Source organism: Musa acuminata, chromosome BXJ3-8 (assembly GCF_036884655.1).
Source record: "Musa acuminata AAA Group cultivar baxijiao chromosome BXJ3-8, Cavendish_Baxijiao_AAA, whole genome shotgun sequence".
Classification (NCBI taxonomy): domain Eukaryota; kingdom Viridiplantae; phylum Streptophyta; class Magnoliopsida; order Zingiberales; family Musaceae; genus Musa; species Musa acuminata.
The window spans coordinates 11,607,557-11,622,641 of record NC_088356.1 but is presented as its reverse complement, the minus strand read 5'-3'; the positions used below and the strand labels follow the sequence as shown (position 1 = coordinate 11,622,641).

Sequence of the window (15,085 nt, the reverse complement as noted above, 5' to 3'; positions counted from 1 at the left end):
CTTCCATAATTTATTTGGGATGCTCCAATTTATTCAAATATATATAAAAAAAGAAAAAAAAACTCCCAAGTCAGTTCATCTTATGTCAAATTAGATTTAATTTTATTAAAAAGAAAAATTAATAAAATAAGTATTTTAATCATATCTTTTTTTTATCATAAAAGTTGAAGTGATTTGAACAAACTCTATGTTATGACACTCAGTAAGTGAATTACATTACACTCGATTGCATAGAATTAGATGACAATGTACCAAAATAAATTATAAAAACATCTTAATATCATCAAAAATATAAAAAAATATTATAATAATTATTTATATCAAAATTTTCTTTGGAACTGAAAGTTGAAGATAAGTTAGATAAAGTTCACAATGATAACCTTGAAGTCAATCGTCTGACATTATGTTGGGAGAGTGACTTCGAACTCAAGATGAAAGCATATCAATTTGTCTTGAGATGTTGAGGAGTGATTGTTAATGATTTTATTGATGGAAATATGGGTGATCGATGAAGATTTAGGTGGTTGATTGAGTGGTTTTAGATTCGATAATGTCACATAAAGATCCTATAAAATATCGAGGTCGAGAATACTCGACTCGAATCCATATTATGATTGTCGAGTTAATGCATTTGTTTGTTGAGTTGACTACCTGTGGAGTTGATAGTCGTTTTGCTTCTTGCAGAGATCAATTTTATCCTCTATCACATGATATTAAACTCGTAAATTAATTACATTAGACTTGATTGCCAAATCAATACTTAGGTTATGGCAATCCATTTATAAGTGTAGCATTATATAACTCACCTTAATCTTTCAACATAATTAACAAATATGATGTACTTGATTGTAGAATTAATACTTTGATCGGGATAATCCATTTATGAGTGTAATATCATAAAGTCTAAATAACCCTCTTTAATCTTTCAACATAGTTACAAATATCAAATATAATGTACACGATAACTCTGTGATTTTTTTTAAAATATTTTTTAAGTCGAATTTGATATATTTTGGTTATGTAATAGTGTGTAATAGAATTCATTTATAAGTATAACATTATTATAAAATACATCAAACTCAGCTTAATTTTTTTGAATATAGGAGTTAAATATGATATAAATAAGGATCCCATTTATTTATTTTTATTATAGATGATTTTACAGATTTTTAAATCAAATATGATATTAGAATGGCTTTTGGTATAATAATAATAATAATATTATTATTATTATTATTAAAATTACTCCTATAAATTTGTTTATGTATTATGATATAAATATAAAAGCGTAACATGGGCCGTTATAATGGATGAACACTACCGTTACGAGCACCGGTCACCAAATTAGAAATTGATCGAACGAGAATCGACCATCGGGTCAAGGCGAAGAAAGACGCATCAACTTTTCCTCTCCTGCGCTCTCTCCGGCGACGACGAGATGGTAGACCTTCTCCTCCTCTCTTCTCTTTCCTGTGCCCAAATCTTTCTTCCTTGGCCTTCGTGTTCGGATTTCTGTGAAACGTTTTCTTCTGACCGAATCGAATCGAATGGGGCCAGATCCGGTTCATACTGCTCCAAAACCGGCAGGGCAAGACGCGGCTGGCCAAGTACTACATCCCCCTCGAGGAATCTGAGAAGCACAAGGTCGAATACGAGGTCCGGGTTGTTTTGCCCCTCTTCCCTCGTCTTCTTGATGCGTTCTTATTTTTATTTTGTGCGGACACTAAACATTTTTGTTGATCGGTAGGTTCATCGGCTGGTAGTCAACAGGGATCCCAAATACACCAATTTTGTCGAGGTAAGCGAGCAAACCTCTAATTAAACCCGCTACATATTTTTCGATGTTATTGGTAAAAGTCGATTATTGGTCGGCATCGTATTTTCTGATCACCTGGATATTGGATCTTGATCGTACCAGACTGAGCAGGTTTGACTTACTTTCAAAACATCTTGATTACTTGATCTTCGTGAACTGGATATTGGATCTTTCGATGGTTGCTTTTTTATTATATTTTAATCTATGTACAATATACCTTGATATTTATTTGGTGCATTGCGAAATATCAAAGTATTAAGTTGTCCATCATAACGAATGTTGAATACCATGTATAGAAGTAATTGTGAAATTTCCATCTTGACCATCCTCTGAAACCAAAGCATTCACAATGTAGCCAACAAGCATCTCTGTAGTGTCTTTTTTTTTTTAATCATTATTGTGACAATTGGGTATTGACATTTTACGCATATTGATAGGGATACTGCAAGCATTTTTTGTAGTGCTACATGATCTTCTACATCCTTTTTTAATGTAGTTTCAGCTTCATTGACACATCTTTTTAAACTCCTAGGTCATATTTGTCTAGCGCTGCTCTTTTGGTTAAACATCCATCTATCTTGACAATTTTCTTACTTTGTTTTTATTCTGCTATATATTTATCTTATATATACTTCTACAATATGTACCTGTTTCTGTTCTATTTAAGTCTCATTATGTTCTCACCTTCTTTAAGGTTAGTAGTAAGATATCACTATCCTTTTTCATTTGTTGCTGTTGACGAATAGATTTACTGAATAAGACAGATTCAGATTTGTGTTCGTGCTTCAGACTGTAGAAATTTTCTTTTGTGTATTTGTCTGATACTAATAGTCTATTACTACTGAATTCAAGCGTATTTCTTCATGCAGTTCCGCACGCACAAAGTTATTTACAGAAGATATGCAGGACTCTTCTTTTCAATGTGTGTTGATATCACTGATAATGAGTTAGCATACTTGGAGTGCATCCATTTATTTGTGGAGATTCTTGATCATTTCTTCAGCAATGTCTGTGAGCTTGATTTGGTATTCAACTTCCATAAGGTCAGGACCCCCTATGAGAATTTCTAGTCTTGACTGCTGTCCTAAACTGTCAGATCTGTTCATTGGGTGCAATCAATATCTTTTGCTCATTATTTGGTTTCAGGCTGTAACTGCTTCCATTGTGATGAATGCATCATCCGACTTTTTTTCTACTGAAGTTTATATCTAAAATTATTGTAGCTTGAATGCGCTTACAAAGTTACAATGTGGTGTCAGTACCTGGTTTCATGATTTTGTTTTTATTCACAGAGCTATATTCTGTTTGATGAATGCACAAAGCTTTTCATTTCCTTCTAGCTCTAAACAGTTAGGTATGAAATTTTTGGTGGGAGAGTGGGAATTCATCGAGGTTTATAATCTAATCAGGATCATCATGTGCCCCTTGGTATAAATTAATCAAGTTTTTGATGCATAAATTTTAAGGTGAGAAGAAAGGGAATATAATATCTTGAGCTCCTTAACTCATGTGAACTTTAATATGATAAATCGTCAATTTAAAATGACAATAGATGTTTGTGATGTTGAGTGCTAAGAATTGAGTGTTATAATCGTCATCATGATTCATGATATCTGTGATAAAAGATCCTTTAGACTTCAAGGGTTCTGGTTTGTATAATTTTTTTCTGTGAAAATAAACTTTATATTATCCTCAAAATGCAAACACTAGAATTGATCTGGTCATCAGAGCACAAAATTCTCCTCAACTCAGCCGGCATAACTTGCCACCATAGTTGAGATGAACCAAAAAGGTTTTGCATGGGAAGCCAACTAATGAGACACTTGTTTGCTTCCCAAAAAACATGAGAAATGCTGCAGTCCTCAAAACATGACATTATGTTCCAAATAGATATAACACAGTTTAGAATACGTCATGGAGGTTCTTTTTCTTTGTTCAATGCTGTAGCTAGAGCCATATCATCCACCTCTACTAAAAGCGTTTTGATGCCTTCTCCTTTTGCAAGGATAAGTCCTTCGAGTACCGTAACTTCTTCATGATATCCCCTGCTTCCTTTGTCAATGTATTTGCTTATTGTGATTACACAAGTACCCTCTCCTGATCTGAAAATGAAGCCAACGCCACCCTGTTATGAATCTGCATAAAAACCACCAGTTACATCTTTTTTCCAGTGCACTAGAACATGACATATTCTAGTGTTTAATCCCCTTCAGGTTCAGTCAAAAGTTTATGATTCATCACCATGCAATAAATCTTTGCCATAATAACAAATGGGCTGGTTCTAGAGTCTTTAAAACACTGATCATTATGGGCATTCCAAATCAGCCATAGGCCGTAAACAATAATGTCTCTAAGTGCCCAAGCACACTCCCTACCAAGAGATTGACCCTCACTTGTCCCAGTCCTGAAAGAAATCAAATTTCAACTCCAACTTTAGCTCTAGTAGATTCGAAACTCTTCTAGCAAATTGACATGAGATGAAGACATGGTTTGTATACTTCTAAGGATGGATAGTTTTGAAGCTAAGTTCTACTGTATAATATAGAATTATTTTCAATTTTTTTGAAAATTTTCCAAATAAGATATTATATCTACCTTTTTTGGGCAAAGAAGCCATAAATTTAAGTACTTGTTCATTTCACGTACTAGCTGACCAGCAGAACAGTACAGTATTAAGTACCTTTTTTTCCATAAAATACTTAGCCTAATTATTTGTTGATACTGTTGGTATGCCTAGCATTAGTTAATTTGAACCAGTACGGTACACTGGTTGCAGTCGTATTGGTACCATAATGATATTTAAATTCATGAAAGAAAACTAGGTATTTATTTCTTGAATTTGTTAAAAAAGATTTGAGGAAAGTAATAGTGGTTGGTCAATAGAATCAATTTTTTTTCTGGCAGTACAGACAAACCTTTACTGATCCAAGTATGAGAATATCCAAAGACAGGTCTATAACAAGCTGGTACATGGACTGGTTTGCTGAATATATTTATTTCTACATAATTCTCACTGTTATGAGATCAGATTCTGAATTCCAGCATTGCATATGATAATGATATGAGACTCAAAAGTAATGTGGGCAATCAGGAACATGGATCATGTTTCTGAGTTTGGTAGAGGGATCCATATTAATATGGAAGGCCTAATCCTCTATATAGTCTCATTTCGGAAAAGAAACATTTTCAATTATTTAGCATTATATCAGTCCATAAGCTTTGAACAAATGAAACTGTAATATCAAGAAGTAAGCTGGAAATAGACAAACTAACCAAAAAGTAGTAAATTGTTCATATGGATGCATTTTGAATTGTGCTTCGGCTGTTCCAGTTCCACAGTTTAATAATAACTGCATTTGAGAGAATTTGTTGTGCTACACAGGAAATTTCACATAATATTTTGCTACTAGTTAAGCATGACTTTGAGAAATCAGAAGTACTTCAGTTGCAATTATGTATGTGTGAGATCCATCATCGTTAAGCTTATGACATGGATCATCTGACGTATAGATACAACATTTCCAGGTATATCTCATATTGGATGAGTTTATTCTGGCTGGGGAGATTCAAGAGACGAGCAAGAGGGTGAGTCTTCATCTGTTAGATTATTATTCATTCTTTTTCGTATTGCCATGTGTTAATTGCCTTGCTTGTACTTTACAATTGTGATTTTAATGCACTGCTATTTCTGTTCGTTCTGGGAGGGGGTAAGAAAAAGCAAGCACTTCCAAAATTAATATGAAATTCATGTAAAAATCTAATGCTGGATCTATTTTATTGCTAGGATTGTATTTATCCATGAACTAATCATGTATAAACTAGTAGACAAGTACCTGTTCTTATATCTTTGTCATATTACTAATCTTCTTGTGTTGGATTTCATTATCTTGTTCGTTCTTCAACACATCTATCATGGAAATCCTTCTTTTTTTGTGCCTGCCTTGTTGATTAAAGGCAAACACTGAAGCTTAAATTTTCTAAAGTTTATTGCTGTATATATTCACTTGCTTGTATTGTAAAATTTCTTTGAGCATTTATCGTTTATTCTCGAGGATGAAGTGTTGGTAGGCATCTGGCTGGGCAGTTGCGCCTGATACACCCAATCATCCAACTAAATTTGCATCTTCTTGTGCACCTTGCAGGCAATTATTGAGAGAATGGGGGAGTTGGAAAAGCAAGAATAAGAATTTGGTTTGTGAAATCGGGGCCCCAAAGCTTCGGTTTTGTACCTTCATTAATTAGTTCATGCCAGAGGACAGTAATTTTTTTGCTAGTTTGTGCTATAAGATACTACATGCCTGTTTATCGTCACCTATTATTGGAGAATAATAGTCCCTTCGTACGGTGGACTATGATATGCCCATGCAGCAAGTACTGTAGTTGTTGCCCCTTTGGATTGATTAGTGTCAAATGTTTGAAGTGTGCCTCTTGAACCCATTTGTATTTTATCAGTCAAAATGTTGCTCCAAATGCTGATGCGTCGTTTCTTTTGCAACTTGTTGACTTATTATTATTGTATCTTCTATCGTTAACTGACCCGTGTAATCATCTCACAGCCAGACGAGGAACAGCACATACGAAGAAGGTCGATTAGCAAACCATTAAATGTAGAATTATTTTTTGACTCAAAATAATAATGATTTTGACTAATAGTTATTTTGCATTTGAAAATTTTAGAGATAGAGTAGTGGTATAGCATCTCGATTGGTTTTATAAAATTCTAATGAGTAGATTTTTATTCGTGACATTTGATATCAAAGTTTGGATCGTGATATTTGATATCAAAATCGAATTGATTTAGTATTTGGCTATGATAAGAGGGTTTAAGACCATTCAATGAAAAAAAATTCATATACTAATTAGCTCATTAGATTTGAATCATAATATTTGATATCAAAACCGATGAAAAAACTTTAGTAAAAAAAATTATCCATGGATGGAATAAAATTAATAAACTAGTTAATCCATCAGTTCCAAGTCGTGACATTAGTCACAAAGATGAAATTATGATTGGACAAAAATAAAACAAAGATAGTCTTACAAAAGAAAGTATTTATACAAATTTGCATTTAATATATCACATACTGAGACATTGTCTCACATTTATGGTCACATTCCAAAAAAACGTAAAAAAGTGAGCCCACCACCACGCCAACGACGTCCGAGTTACAGAGAGAAAAGTAGGGTTAACAACCTTGACTTAACATGCTCTCTTCAGAATGGTAAGCTTTTCTAATCCTTACATACTAAAACATGATGCATACGAAAGAAAGTGCACCAAACATGTCACAAAAGCACTTGTAAACATCGAACTCAAGATTTCTTCAACCTTCTCCGTTCTCTATGAGCTACAACTTCCGAGGATCAGTGACCAGTAGATCGATTTGGCACATTGCGAGATCCCATGCTTGCGGTTTTTAGGAGTCTGCGGAATTCATCCAGGCTGATTTTCCCATCCTTGTCGATGTCAACCTCCTCTAGTAGTGGATCAATGGAGCCCTTCAAACCCGTGTGCTGCAAATATTGAAGTAACTATTTATTAGGCTCTAATTCTTAACCATCTATTTGCACGCTGCAGCGAGAGCTCAAGATCACTCAAGGATAATATAATCTAAGAATGTCAATGTTATTGTGCAAACAAAACAGGTTATAGTTTGTTTCTGAAACAAATAAAGCACGCATTCAGAATCAGAAAATGTTCCAAAGAAATTGTACCATTCGAAGTTCCTCAGGTGTGATATATCCATCTCTGTCCACATCAAACTTATCAAAAGCAGCTTGTGAAAGCGACCGCCACTTTTCAGAGTCGAGCTCCACCAACTGATGCATATGCAAAGCAGCAGCTACAAATTCTTCAAAGTCAATAAGGCCATCTGTATTGCTGTCCATCTGCTCCAGAAGAAAAGTACTGGTTTTAGAACTTCAACTCTGAAGAAAAAGTTGTAGGTATCCTGATATATGTAAACAACTAAAACGTAAGCCTACAAAGTAACCAATAGGATTCTATCAAGAATGCGTGCAAAAGATCAATTCCTGAATGATACTAGGTTCTTTCCGATTTAGAGTGCAGAAGAATGACCCTAAGACTAACTTTCTATGTAATTGACAAGCTAAAATGGCAAGAAACCTTTAGCTTATTTTGAATACCCTCAAAGTCTCATCTTTTGATTGTCACAGGAAAAAGGCCTGATCTTAAAAGGAAGTGCAAAATTACTGCCACCAACAGTTCCAAGCCATCACTCAATTCGATTAGCAAAAGAAATGTTTAGTACTGGATAATGCATACAAAAATGGGAAAATGTTTTACCAAGAAGAAAAAAAAGCAAGAAAAAAGTTCATAAAGATTGTAACCTACCGCTTGGAGAATCTCCAAAACATGAGACTCCTTCGATTTCCAAGGAAGATCTTTAGCAAGCGCCTGCAAGTGATGATCATTGTGAATCATTGTTCTAACTGAAAAAATTATAACATCACTTATGGCATATTCATAACAAAGCCTGAATAATAATTTTATGTAGAATAATTGTTGCCGTTATTTATATTGCAACTGTTATAAAGCCTACAACTGTTATAAACACAATAAACAGAATGCAGACCCACAATATGTCAAAAACTGCAGCATGGTTTTGTATACCTATAGGACTAATATGTACCGATAGGCTTTTTACCAGCCTATAGATCAATACCGACAGGACTAAAATGTACTGATAGGCTTTTTACCAACCTATAGCTCAATACCTACACGACAGAACCAGTGACAGACCATATAGTTCAATATGTCTTTTCTCTCTTTTTTGGTTATCTTTTGGTGATATCAGGCAATACAGGTTGGTGTACCACCCGATATATCGAGTTCGACAACTCATTGAAACCAGTAACAGATCAATATTGGATCAGTACATAAAACCTTGGGTTTGATATGCAATTCAAATATGAAGTTCAATGTCCTCTAGGGCAAACTATCCGGACTGCATGACTGACCAACCTGCATGTATTTTTTGGTTTAGATCACCTTTTTAAAAATGCAGGAATCCAAGTAGGTTGAACCACTCAAAGGATCAAGTGGCAAGTTAAAAGCATCCAAGAGGGAAAAGACGAGAAAAAAAAAAAATACTGCAAAGTTACCCAACTTATATAAAAAAATTGGTCAGTTCACCTGTATGGAAGGCTCACGACAGAGTTGAAATGGGTGCCTGAGAAACTAAACAGAACATTCAGGCCAAACTTAAAGAATATTAGTTCTTTATGCTACCAGAAACTGCAAGATGAGTTAGATGAACAAACCATCCATTTCTAGACCAATGGTGGAACACGGTCCAAACATCATATTATTTGCACTAAACCCGAATGGATGGACATTTTGTTCTACATAAGACTGACTTCATTTTAAAAATAAAATGCTGTCCAGAGGTGTGTTGTCAACATAAGCATTTTCAGTTGTGAATTCTATGAGATGAAAAAAGAAAATTCAAAGACGCTTATTGTACCATTGCCTAAAGAAGTGTAAAACAGATAACTAGAACAACATCGATGAAAAACATTTCATAACAAAAGCATGTATTTGTTAGGTTGCTCAAAGGTGAAATTTCTTGGAAGAAAGCAACCATATTTGCACAATAATATATATAAACTGAAGATATTTAAAACTGAGTGTCAAGACAAACACACATGTCTCATTTCTTCAAGACTGATTGCACCACTTTTATCAACATCAATTGCATCAAACTGGTCTTTGAGATCAGCTAATTCCTCCTCATTGAGGGTCGTTGCTAATGCCTGTAAATGCAATGGCATAGTTTAGATTCCTAACGAGCCATTTACAATGTATGAGAAGGATAAGTTATTCAACATATTTCCTATAGAACGTCAAATTTGTTTACCCTGAGCGCAAATTGCTTAAACCGACTATATTTTACAAACTGTCGCATGTTAGATAACACAGAAATATCCAAAGGGATTTCCAATGCATCACCTCCTTCTCTTACCCATGAATGTGCTGAGAGAAAAAAAAAGGATCCTTTATCAGAAGGAATTCAACAAGTTAGCAGAATGGAAAGTAGAAAGAAAATGTGATTTTAAAAGCAAAACTAATTTCTTATTGATAACAACACAATAACAAGCAGTAATGTACCAACTATTTGGTTTGGCTACAAGGATCTTTTCCACTATTGAGATAATTTCTTATCCATTAACTGATAGTATAGTAAATGAAAATAAAACAACAATAGATCATCTTGTCATATGCTACCACAATCTATAATCAAACGACCTTTGGCACACATTCAAGATGGCCAAACTTGATACTTACACAAAGCCTGAGCAGCAGTTAGTCTTACACGTGGATCCTTTACCAATAACTTCTTAACAAAATCTTTGGCACTGTTGCTTATGCTTGGCCATGGCTTTCGTTGAAAATCTGGCTCAGTTTTTAACACCTGTAGACCAGCATCACATACCATGATATTGCTGCTCGTGAATTGATATAAAAACAGTAAAATAATAATAATAATACTTACACCAGGTTTATCAAATATCAATTATCTCTACAAAAACAACAGGAGTATTTTAAATGGGTTTTATAAGCAATAATTTTATATGGAAAACTGGTATATCATCATCACAGTTTTAACAGACCCATCACTGGAACCAAGCTCCATATAGAAGATCAGGACATAAAAAGGCACATCAAGAAACAAGGCAGTGAACAGAAGATCAGCAACACAGACTAAGAAATAGGAACGATGACCTTTTTACTTTCATTTCATTGAGAAAAGCCAATTGTTAACCAAAAATCTAACAAAATATGACTTTTATCACAGGAAAGATCACAAAACCACAAAGTAAACAACCTCCTTGAATATTCCATTTTCAGTTCTATTCCAAAAGGGACGCTTTCCACAAAGCAAAATGTAGGTTATAACGCCTATGCTCCAAACATCTGACTCAGGCCCAGACGTCCGTTTTAGTACCTCCGGAGCAACATAATATGCACTGCCAACAATATCTTGAAATTTCTTTCCTGCAAGTGACAACGTCAGTTAGAGCTAGTTAATCTTATCACAGTCAAGATTTGCATGAATAAGCAACACCTTAGGTACACCTGGCCTTATAAAGTCTGATAGGCCAAAATCTGTTGCCTTCAGAGGTGAGTCCTCTTTTGTAGATTTGAATAGGAAGTTCTGCAATTATTTAAATAAAAGAAAGGAAGTTCTGTAAACATATGAATGCCTATGATTTTATAACGACTGCATGGAAAAACAAACTTCAGACGTTTACACATTTGGATAGCAATACAACCACAAATATTTGAATTTTACCTCTGGCTTCATGTCTCGGTGAACCAGACCATGTAGATGACACTCAGCTGCAACTTTAAGCATCTGTCGTACTACTACTGCAGCATCTTTCTCAGTATAACGGCTGTTTTTTCTGTAAAGAAAATTTCCCCACATATGCTTGGTTTAGAACTTTAAATGACAATCTTGAAGACAGTAAGCTACTAGATCCAACTGGAAAGAACAACAACAAAGAATCATATTCTAAATTCTCATGAGGATACAAGATACCTATTTGAACTTCAAGAAAAATTTCTATAACATGAACAGATAAAAAGCTTATAGGTCTTACTTGGCCAATATCCGATCAAGCAGTTCACCACCTTCACATAATCTAATAAAGAAAATACATACAAAAGTTATCATGAACTCATTGCATAAAATAGAGAAAAGGTTAAAAAAGCAAACATATTTAGCAAGTAACCATATGCCTAGAAGTTCATAAGCCTCACATCATCTAATCATTAAAAATAAAAGCAAATATCAAAATTCGTCATGATCTCAATTCCAAAAATTTAAAGAAAACAAGAAATCCTAGCGGTTGAGGAAGTACAAAATAATCCAACAATTCTCTTTGTTAGCATTTAGATCTACAACCGAAAATTAAAAACAGAGAATCTCATCATGCTAGTGCCACAAAAACCTCCACTACATCCAAGCCACAAAAACCTACTATCAGTATCCAGTGTTATCAAGTATAATGTCGCAAGGCTTATTGAAAACTAGAAAATTATAACATCTATGACTTAGCAAACATGCTTGCTCATGCCCAATTATCTTTCAATGACATCTAGGTATATCAAGTTTTACAACATCAGTGGAAAACTTCAATGAATTTAATAATTCTGTAATTTATACGTGCGTACTAAGTTATTAACAGATACAATTATCTACTACTGAACTTGCCTCTCCCAAGTTTGGCAACTTGACTCATCAGAGAAATGCAATTACAACCATTTATCTCCCAGTACCATCTTGAATATATCATCATACATCACGCCAGAAAATGATCTTTGTTGCCCTATGTACAAATACTAGTTCAATATAATATGCCGTCTATGAATTATCACTGTTCTCGACAGTCAGCAACATGATAGAGCAGAAATTACTTTGTTCACATCTGATTTCAGAAAATTTAATCTTGCTCACATGCTTCCTAGACTATCTCATTTGATGTTCATGTCCGGAATAACATATGAATTGATTTTATGTATGCTCATCGAGTATGAAATTCACTTTTCTCCATATTCAACAACATAAAAATTATGCTGCTTCTCATCTATTTTTACCATCAAGCCCCTTTATGTCTTTTATATGATTCAGTTTTACAAGTAAAAGGATACATGGAGTGAAATGGTAATCCGAACATACATTCTAGTGTACTTTATAATAAATTGGACAACTCTTCTATGCAACAAAATAACTGAAGATTAACAGATGATAATCAAGGATGCAAGATTAAATGAGAAGGTAAGGAGTTAGATGTTCAGATTACCAGCATAATAATATTGTATATATAATCCATTAATCCACTACATATATTTATTATAGCTAAAGAATCACTTGTCTCTACATTCAGCAACATGGTTAAGCATTACTTTGCTTTACGTACTTTTTAAGAAAGAGAAAATTAAGCACTTTTAAATCTTCATGCAAGTTTACAAATATAACCATCCTTTTAGAGATTCATGTCGAAATAAAAGATTTAAAAGTATTGTATGTACACTATATTAGTAAAATATGAATTTCAGTAGGAAAACTTTAGTAGTGAATAACCAAAAAAGAACATATATTCAAAGAATATATCAAAATTTTCTGGACCAGCTTTACAAAAAAGAGAACACAGCCTGTTTATTACTAGTCTAAGACGAGCAAGAATGAGAATATCCTGATGAAATAGACGTGGCAGCCTCGTGTATGGTTACGTTTGTCATAAAGTGCAAAGTAACTCATTCTCTAAAGATCAAAAAAGCAATGGGATAGACGTATGGATGGTTTCTAAATGTAACTTAGGTCGAAAGATAATTCATAATACAACAAAACAACTTACTCCATGGCTATATATACAAACGAATCATCTTCATAGGCATTGTAGAAATGGACAACATTTTCATGTCCTTTTAGGGCTTTCAGTATCATTACTTCGCGCTTAACATCCTCGACAGCAATGGGAAGGATCATCTGCCAAGAAATTTAGATGTCTGATGTCAATTACTAAGCATAATATTTTTATTTATTTATTTTATCATATTGACTATTGAGTACTCTTTATCAGAAAGTTTGCAGTAAACAATTGCATAACTACCAAGCACTAAAATCTCACATCTAAGGCCTGTGTACTTAATATAAGTGCAGGCATGAGCTTCTATCACACTGTAGCACATACATAGTTTTTCCCCTGTTCAGCTAGTTAAAGTAAGAACACACATCTGTTCATATTTTCAAGTCAAATAGCAAAACATAATCATGTTACACCTTTTCCTTTTAATTTGCAAATATTGAATAGTGGTACCACTAGACACTACATGTGACATTCTGCACACTGCGATGGAGCTGACCAGCACAAGCATGGAATACTAAATCTTTGCCCATGCTGGTTGTGAGCTAGCACGGTGCACCTAGGTGTGTCAGGGCCACCTTCAATAAATACCTGTAAGTCTGTCAAAAGATTAATCTACTGTACAGGCTTATCAGAGAAAAGTTGAAGTTTAACGTGCATATTATATCCATTTCTTGCATTTACTTGTTTTTTTAATTTTAGAAGAGGAAGGCTATCACATCCATTTGGCTTTGCAGCATAGAAACTTTAGCATTTCATCATCACAAGTCCTATGACAGCTGTAATAAAAACCATAGTGGAACAATTTAGTTCATAAATGAGTAACACGGTACTCATTCTCGCTCTGATCATTTCACACTTTGAGCTCCATTTTCTTCCAAGGATACTACAGAGAAGTAAATGCACCAATACAGGAAAGAATCCTGAACAACTGATCATCTGGACCACCGACTAAAAGAATCCAGTCATGTCTTAAGAACTTTGACCTCAATCATTAATGTGGATCCAAAGCCAGGGTGATTTAGGGATATGATACAGATGGTTCCATTAAGTTCACAAATGGTAGAAAAAACAAGATAGATAAAAAGAAACAGGCTTAACTTTTGGGCTATTTTACCGTAAGTTTATATCACTCTAATATTTGTTTATCATCACCAACATTTTCTAAAGCAATAAGAGCACAAAAGATGAAAATCTGTATAGGAGGTGTTCACTAAAAATCCTAGAATCAGCTGTCATATAGATCACGCCTATCCATCGAAACATCCAACGAATGGAACATTGCATAAAACACCTAGCAATCAAGCAAGTCAAGTTTCTCGTCTCGTCTTCTCCAAAACAAAATTCTACATACCTTATTCTTGTCGATCCGCTTCACCGCCACGCGATCCCCATGAGCCTTATCGGTCGCCACGAAGGTGTACCCGAACTGCCCATGTCCAAGAAGCTTCCCGATCGTGTACTTACTCGCGAAATCCCTGTCGTAACCAAAGTTCGTCCTTCTCCCGCACGGCACCAACCCGCCGGCCGCCGCCTTCTCCTTCCCGCCGTCGCGGACCCTCTGCTGCTGCTGCTGCCCCCTGTTCGCTTCCGGCCGGCCCTGCTGCTCCTCCGTGGAGGCAGCGGCGGCGGTGTCGCTATTGGGGTCGGCGCTGGAGATGCAGGCGCCCATCTCCTCCCCTTCCACCTCCTCCTACTCCTCTTTGACCTCCCAATTATCTTAGGGTTGCAGAAATAACCATAAAATCAATTATAATCCAATTGCCGATGGTCTCGAGAAAAATCGATCGGGGGAAAGGGCTTAAGGGTGAGGAAAAGAAGGAAATGGTCTCTGGAAAGAGAGAGAGAGAGCGTCGTTCCCTTTTAGTTATCTTG

The 15,085-nt window shown here is 35.0% G+C and overlaps 2 protein-coding genes across 2 annotated transcripts; one reads left to right on the top strand and one right to left on the bottom strand.

Moving 5' to 3' along the window:
• Positions 1 to 1,301: 1,301 nt before the first annotated feature.
• On the top strand, positions 1,302 to 6,311 carry LOC103995001 (AP-2 complex subunit sigma). Its single transcript, XM_009415486.3, has 6 exons — positions 1,302 to 1,441; positions 1,558 to 1,656; positions 1,748 to 1,798; positions 2,686 to 2,859; positions 5,342 to 5,401; positions 5,959 to 6,311. Exons 1-6 carry the CDS (start codon positions 1,439 to 1,441, stop codon positions 5,998 to 6,000), a joined length of 429 nt encoding a protein of 142 aa, XP_009413761.1. The 5' UTR covers positions 1,302 to 1,438; the 3' UTR covers positions 6,001 to 6,311.
• Positions 6,312 to 6,853: 542 nt separating this feature from the next.
• Positions 6,854 to 15,064, bottom strand: LOC135646056 (calcium-dependent protein kinase 18-like). The gene is made up of 12 exons (XM_065165167.1): positions 14,565 to 15,064; positions 13,202 to 13,332; positions 11,444 to 11,485; positions 11,134 to 11,245; positions 10,917 to 10,995; positions 10,666 to 10,835; positions 10,125 to 10,251; positions 9,697 to 9,812; positions 9,485 to 9,592; positions 8,172 to 8,234; positions 7,532 to 7,705; positions 6,854 to 7,330 (listed from the first exon to the last, which is right to left on the bottom strand). The coding sequence occupies exons 1-12, from the start codon at positions 14,880 to 14,882 to the stop codon at positions 7,181 to 7,183; spliced, it is 1,590 nt and encodes a 529-aa protein (XP_065021239.1). The 5' UTR covers positions 14,883 to 15,064; the 3' UTR covers positions 6,854 to 7,180.
• Between the last annotated feature and the right edge of the window lie 21 nt (positions 15,065 to 15,085).